The sequence below is a fragment of the Dinoponera quadriceps genome, unplaced genomic scaffold (genome assembly GCF_001313825.1).
Source record: "Dinoponera quadriceps isolate SergipeBrazil2010 unplaced genomic scaffold, ASM131382v1 scaffold3127, whole genome shotgun sequence".
NCBI lineage: Eukaryota > Metazoa > Arthropoda > Insecta > Hymenoptera > Formicidae > Dinoponera > Dinoponera quadriceps.
The window spans coordinates 300,708-307,837 of NW_014557143.1; the positions used below are offsets into that span (position 1 = coordinate 300,708).

At 46.0% G+C, this 7,130-nt stretch overlaps 1 protein-coding gene across 1 annotated transcript in view; it reads right to left on the minus strand.

Annotated features, from left to right (window-relative positions):
* Positions 1 to 380: 380 nt before the first annotated feature.
* Positions 381 to 7,130, minus strand: part of LOC106748751 — a 16,619-nt gene continuing 9,869 nt past the window's right edge. The window contains exons 16-27 of the mRNA XM_014627597.1: positions 6,491 to 6,635; positions 6,244 to 6,321; positions 6,038 to 6,089; positions 5,825 to 5,928; positions 5,546 to 5,699; positions 5,122 to 5,291; positions 4,694 to 5,012; positions 4,413 to 4,627; positions 4,251 to 4,344; positions 3,883 to 4,005; positions 3,518 to 3,549; positions 381 to 3,285 (exon numbers count right to left, since the gene is read on the minus strand). Of these exons, the coding sequence (XP_014483083.1) occupies positions 2,713 to 3,285; positions 3,518 to 3,549; positions 3,883 to 4,005; positions 4,251 to 4,344; positions 4,413 to 4,627; positions 4,694 to 5,012; positions 5,122 to 5,291; positions 5,546 to 5,699; positions 5,825 to 5,928; positions 6,038 to 6,089; positions 6,244 to 6,321; positions 6,491 to 6,635 (2,059 nt within the window). The 3' untranslated portion in view covers positions 381 to 2,712. The remainder of the gene's footprint in view (positions 3,286 to 3,517; positions 3,550 to 3,882; positions 4,006 to 4,250; positions 4,345 to 4,412; positions 4,628 to 4,693; positions 5,013 to 5,121; positions 5,292 to 5,545; positions 5,700 to 5,824; positions 5,929 to 6,037; positions 6,090 to 6,243; positions 6,322 to 6,490; positions 6,636 to 7,130) is intronic.

The window sequence follows — 7,130 nt, forward strand, 5'->3', positions numbered from 1 at the left end:
GAAATGCGAATTCACTATTTATTTTGACATATACAGAATCAAATAAATATCATTTGTTTGCGCGCGCGTTGTGTATGTGTGTGTCTGTGTGATAGAGGATTAATCAATTATGATTGATCGATCTTTTTAAGGCTCAAGGTTTAACCCTTTGACTGCTAACTGCTTTAACCCTTTGCACTCCGCTGTCGCCGTAGCGGCGACATGGTTGTTTTGCTGCCTCGGCACTTTAAGAAATTTTAAGTCCTAAAATTTATGTTTTTCTTTTATAATATAAGTTAGAATATGTTTTGTTATAAAATAGCTAAGAAATAAAAATTTTGTTTTATTGAAACGACTCTATTTTTCTTCTACATCATAGGTATGTACTAATAGGTAGGAACTAATAGCCTCTATGCATTACTAGGCTGGAGTGCAAAGGGTTAAGTTGAAGCGCTTCGCGTGGGCGGCGTACGGCCGGCAGTAGCGATCGCTGAGGACTGAATACTTTTGCGCGCAATATGGATCTTATCGGCGGCGTATTAACACATTATAATATAGTACACAATCCAATTACTTTGTCCACTGCAAAATGAATCCAATCATTTTTTATTTTCAATATATATTGTTTATTCACCAATAGTAAAGTTTTAAAACGCCATAATTTGATAGTTATAATGTATGTGTTTGGATATTGGAAATTGAAAAATTGAACAAATAACAAGTAAGTAACATAAATACTCAATATATAAACAAAAACTTTCTTTTAAGAAATAAGAACAATAAGAAAATTAATAGTTTAATTGCGTATGGTAAATCTCAAAACAAGTTCTCAACGCATAATCCGACGTCGCATTTTGTACACTCGTATGGAGTATCCCTCCTTCTTCTATGTCTCCTGCAGACAACACATTACAGCAGTAAACAGCCAAAGCCTTCGCCGAGCGCGCATTTGCGTCCATAGTCTACATCGATGGCTTGCGTCGGACGCACATATGCGCCCATAGGCCACACCGATGATTTTTGCTGGACGCATATATGCGCCCATAGCAGTCAAAGAGTTAAAGCATTTTTGGTAAACCGGAACTTTTAATGGCTTTCGCAGGTTTGCATGACGCGACACGCGATATCTGATGAGCACATTACTTTTCCAGAAGAGCTGCCCGTTCATTGGACATCGCGCATCGCACTGCGTCGTCTGCGATTTTGCAAGATGACATTGATGAATTTACATGACATTTTGCTCAGTTTCACCTGTTCTCCTTGCACACCATGGGAATCGAGATTAGTTTGGAACACCCTGTATATAAAAATCTGTGCGACTTGAATAATCCGTAGGACGTCTCAGGCCTCCCCATGCGGCGTAACTTGCGTCAGCTAATCAAATCGTCTCAATTACCCAATTGCCGATTACCACCGCGGATTTGATCGTCCGATGCAAGTTATGCAGCATGTAAAAGCACCCTTGTGCTCCGGAGGAATTATTTAATTAAAGATAGTTGAGCTGAGCAATTCATTACGTTCCGTTAGATCAATAAGGAAACCAAGGAGGGATAGAGAGAGTGGTATTCAAAGGAGACAGTCGTTCACCTTTTTACATGCAACACCAGTGTAATTCCCTTGAAATGTACACCGACGACCGTCGTGCGGGTGTCGTCGTCGCTTTACAGCCCTCTAGTATCGACAGGTATCGACAATTCTCTCTCCCGTACATATTCGTACTGTACATCGTTCGCACTCGTGACTTCCCCCTCTTCCGTCGTCAGATCGTTCGCTAGATGGGTCGTCTTCGGCCGACCCGAAATTAGCTATCCCAAATAACAGGACAATCGACGCGATCATGCATTTTCAGATTTCTTTTTCTTTTATATTAATAGGTCGACGTAGAAATGAAAGGTCTGAGGTGCGACAGCGGCCCGAGCTGTTTCCTCGGAGGATTCGGGAGGCTTGAAATTGGGAAAATTTAATTAACATCGATCTTCTCGAGACCCTGAGAACAGATCGGCCTGCTGTCGCGTTGAACCCTTGAAATCTCGGTGCGACATTATATAAAGTCTCCCATAGAATCCTTTGGTGACCGTGAATATTGTATCATCCATCCGCTGCGGCTGTCCCGGCGCCGGGTGCTCGTCGATCTCTCGCTCCTCTCCTCGAAATCAATGATTATTGTGCTAGATAAATAGATTAACGTGGTGATCTACCTAATAGATTAGCGATCCGACAACAGATTATCGCAATGTTAAAATCCACCCGATAAATCGTGTGTATCGACCCCTCTTCTCCTAAAACTCCGATCGATCTCGCAATTTCCACGAGCTCTATCCCTCTCAGCTCTCGACAGCCTATTATTATTATCAGGACGATCAGGGCTCGACGATTCTTCACCCTGAGAGCGCTAACTAATTCACATTTCTCTCGAATCTATTAACGTACCTTATTCCAAACAGGGGCGGTTGGCAAGCGCGACTATTCATTGTATAGGACGCTAAGAAAGCTACTTTCCCGAAGGCGGGACAGCCGCAAGAATGATCGTCTCTCTCTCTGTCACCGATCGGTGTCTCATCAGTCTCTCCGAGTCTCTTGTCCTTTTCTTCCCCAGAGAAGTCCTTAGTCCTTTCTGGTGAGAACGTCCGGTGCGCGCCAGAAGTTCAGCAGGTGGCGGAAGTGGTCGGGGTGGCCTTGGGGCAGGGCGAGGAGCCTGCCGGGCCGGCTGCCGCGGCCCGGTCAGCTGGGACCCTAGGCATTCGACTCTTTCAAGCTCTGTAGTTTCTCCAGCTGGTCCGGCTGCAGCTCATCGGGGATGCTGGCCCGTCCGCCGACCAGCATTTTACCCCCTACCAGCATCTCCTCCCCCTCCTCCTCTACCTCGCCCTCCTCCGTCACCTCCACCACCGTTCCGCGCGATTGGGAGTTCTCGTTCGTACTCGGACCGGAAGCGGTCGAGTCCGCCTCGCTGCCGGAACTACTGCTGATCGGGAACGGCGCGGAATCCGCTGGAAGCTCGTCGATCGTCGACTTCTCCTCCCCCTCGTCGACCTCTTTCTCATCCAAGATCACAGTGGCTTCCTCCTCTTCCTTGCACTCGCTCTCGTTGGGATCCGAGGCGGCGCTGGAAGCCTCCTGGTCGGCCTCCGAGCTCTCGGTGGACTTCACCGGGTCTTCCGGGGCCTCCTCGGCACCCGGGAACGGATGTTCGACCTCCTCCATGGGCGTGGCTGCCGTGATAACGATTTGCGCCACTCCCAGGCCGAATTCGTCTTTCTGATCCGGCTCTTCAACGGCTCTCAAGTTCTCCTCAGCCTTTTCCGTCTGCGAACGAAAGGGTGGTCGTCAGCGAATTTACACAGGCAGGGTGTGTAACGCGCATCGGATATTCCGCTAAACTCCTCTTCTAGATCAAAGGACTGTTTTCATCTCACTGTATCGGACGAGAAATCAACGGGGGGTGGGCTTGTTCGATCTGATCATTGCGGAAGAGGAATCCACCCTCATTCGATGTGCGTTAAACGTTTCCTCCGTCGCTCGTTCTACGCCAATTTACCTTATCGCCCGACTCATCTGATATCTCCACGACTGCGCAGCAGCAAGTCATAGTGTTTCATAGATTAAAATATGCAGGTAAACAATAACAAATGCTACCTACTTCGATTATATCGCTGCTCTAACTCCACACCTTGAGACAACTTGGATCAGCGAGAAATGAATAAAATTATCACGTAGAACTACATACAGACAAGGAGGACAAACGCTACTTTCTATAAATTATCCAAGTCTCCTGCACTTAAAATCTCTTAATATTGCATTAGAGCAGCGACATGAGCGTGCACACACAGTGTCCTGCCATTATTGGCATTACTTCTCAGGGGCAGATTCCTTAAATAATCGAGACATCCCATTTTCTCTCACCTAATATACCAGGCGCGTCCGGCTTCTCCTCGAACTGCGAGCCGTAATGGTCCTTTTGGTCCTTTGACAGGTTTATCACAAAACCACTCTCACCGTTCACCGCCGGCTTCTCTTCTTGCGATTCTACGACCACGTAAGTTTACATTAAAAGATGAAACAGAAGGATTAAGTATAACGCTAATCTAAACCAACCTTGAAAATATGCCTATAAAAATACACCGAAAGACATTTAGACTCATCAAGGTGATCGAATCAGAGGTGAAATTCGCATAAAGATAATCAAATACGGGGTATTCATTCATCCTTAAAGTAAAAGATCGAATTTTCGTGAGAAAAGATTTCTCATACGTAAAATATCGTGTAATTACCATCGATCTGAGTGAGCTCGTCGGCCAACAAGAACTCCGGCACTTCCGGCGGGGTGAAGACAGGAGGCGCGGAACTTGGTGGCGTTATATCGTCCTGACGAAGATACATGCTTTACATTTGACTTGTTCGATGGTCGAGTGGGAAAGATTGATCTTCCTCACCTGCGGGGTCAAAGGGGCGCCATCGGGTCCGCAAGGCTCCACGATGAGAGACGGGAAGAGGCCTCGCTGGCCCCGTAGTTCTCCCTCCCACCAGCCATCGTCCACTTCGTGGGGCTCCTTGCGTACCACCCGGACGATGTCGCCCTCGAGGAAGCTCAGCTCCTCGTCGCAAGTCGCGTCGTAGTCGTACAGCGCGATGCAGTACTGCTCCAACTCTGCGCGCCAACCAGGATTTATATGAGTAGAAGAGCAGGTGTTCATCGACAGCTTCGCTTCCATACCTCCGATGTGATTTTCTACAATGACATCGTCAGCGACGGCGTCGTGCAGACCCGCGTCAGGATCAACAGCGTCGTGATCGTCGATGGTGTAGTCGACGGACGAGAAGGAGATCTGCTGGACCAGGCCCGCCGGGCCTTGCGAAGTGAGCCCGCCGGAAGTCGGCCCTTCCGGTTCCCGCTCCACGTCCAGGTAGTTCTGCGGCACGAAACCTTCCTCGCCCCGGTAGTTGCGCGCCTTCAGCCAACCGTCGCCGTCGCCCTCGCCGACCACGTCCAGCTGCTCGCTCTCCACGATCGACAGCTCGTCCGGATTCTGCGCCTGGTGAGATCGAATAAATGACGATAGTAACATAAAAGCGACAGGAGAGGCCGGATAAAAGAAAAAAATGGGCCGCTACATTCCGCTTTCTGCCTCGCGGACAGCTTACTGTGTATGAATAGAGAGCAGTGCACTTGTAAATGGGTTGGCTGGAGATCATTTCCTGTGTCTCGTGCGTCTCCTGCTCGTCCTTCTCCTCGTTGTCCCAGTCCACCGCCGTGGGATCGTCCCAACCCGCCGTCAACTCCTCTATTCGTTGTTTCTCCTGCTCCAACAATGCTACAAAAAAAAGCAGATAACTTTGTAATTAACGGATAATCGATATATCATATTTTCTCCGGACTTTCTCTATCCGTCAAGTGTGAAAATTAACAATTATTTTATTTATAATTTATTTATATAATATATTTATAATTAATTAGTTTATTATTATTATTAAAATTAAACAAAATTATTGAAGGTGAGTAAAAGACATTTTTACGCAGCGTGGACTTTGGTTTCGGTCCCGTTCGATCAGGAAATCCCCGACGTACCATCGACCTCGGCGCTGTCGTGCCTCTGTCTCTCTTCGGCAACTTCTTCCTCCTGCTGCGGCGCGTTCCTGCCGCTTCCGGGACGTTCAACGGTCGTCAGGTCGCTGCCGCCGTCACCGTCGCTGTCGTAGAACGAGTCTGAGGACGGATGCTCCTGCGAATGGATTTCAAAGACCCGTGGAAATTCAGTCCCTCGTCTATCCAATTCCTTCTATCTTATTCTACGTAGTTCTTTTCTTTCACGGAAGACTTTTCAGTCGAGTAAAGTTGCGTACTCACCGCGGCACCAGATGCGTCTGTTCTAACCGAGAGGGAACTGGCGGAGCGCGGCATATCCTGAACGCTGAGTGTCTCGGCCTCTTGCAGAAATTCGTCCACGTTCACTGGAAAAGGGCAAGGAAGAAAAATGTAGATAGGCTAATTAATTATCTAAATTAATATTTAAATAGTATTAAGTAATAAAAGTAATATTAAACGGTGAATATTACGAACCCCCACCGTGTCGGAGACATTCTATCCTTGCTTCTGCTTTCAGTTTTGCAGTCTGTGCGCAATGGGAAAAAATTGTGTTAGAAGGTCATCGATTTATGTCCCCTTCTAAACCCTACGACTTTTGTCTGAAGCATTTTTTAGCCAATTGCTCCGTTTTCAAGATATTCAAGATATAATACGACGAGATGTACACACGAAAGTCTCACCTCTGCTCGTCGAATGGCGTGTCTCAGCTCGTCGATCTTAGTGTCTAAATCTGGACCATTAGGATCATTCGGATCAGTCTAACAGAGAGAATAAGAAAGAACAAGCTTAGAACGAAGGATCATTTTCTCTCCCAGTATATAAATAGCTTCGATTTTTAGTAAATAAGACGTTTCAATGAATAACTAAACGTAACTTTAGTAGGTAATCAAATATGAATTATTCGTACAGGACACTGCGTTGACGCACCTTTTGACCGGCTTCTTTAAGCTGCAGCATCGTCTGCAGCTTCCGGTTGTTCTCGCGGATGCCGCTGACTTCACGGGCGATCCTCGTCGACCAGCGACGCGCCTCCTTGCCCAGAGTGGTCGCAGCCGCGTGGTCGGCGGTTATCCTGAGTTTCACAGAGGTAATAACTCAATGAGTGATGTGATTATTTCCGAATAAGTATCTTCGAAATTTTTTTTATCGTGCGCCGTGTTTCTCTCTCGAAATCCTGGGAGTTTCTCGCGATATAAATAAAGAGGAAGGTGCTATAAATTGAATGCATATCTCGCATCGTAAATAGAATCAAATACAAGTGCAGATTATTTATATATATATATATATATATATATATATATATGAGCCATTTATTTTGAAAGTGGCCTAAATTCATTTGTCAATTTTTTTGTTGACTGTAATAACTTGTACAACTTGAAGTTAGCTGTCATAAACAACATTTTGCGGTTAAATATATTCAAAGTATACGATAATTTCTGACATAAATTTTTGCAGTTATTTCAATATTTAAAAACATTACTTTGAAAGTGGGCTAAAGCCAATCCATTATTGATAATGCCCGAAAGTGCATCGTAGAAATGTCATTAAAGAAAAATAATTTACTGTT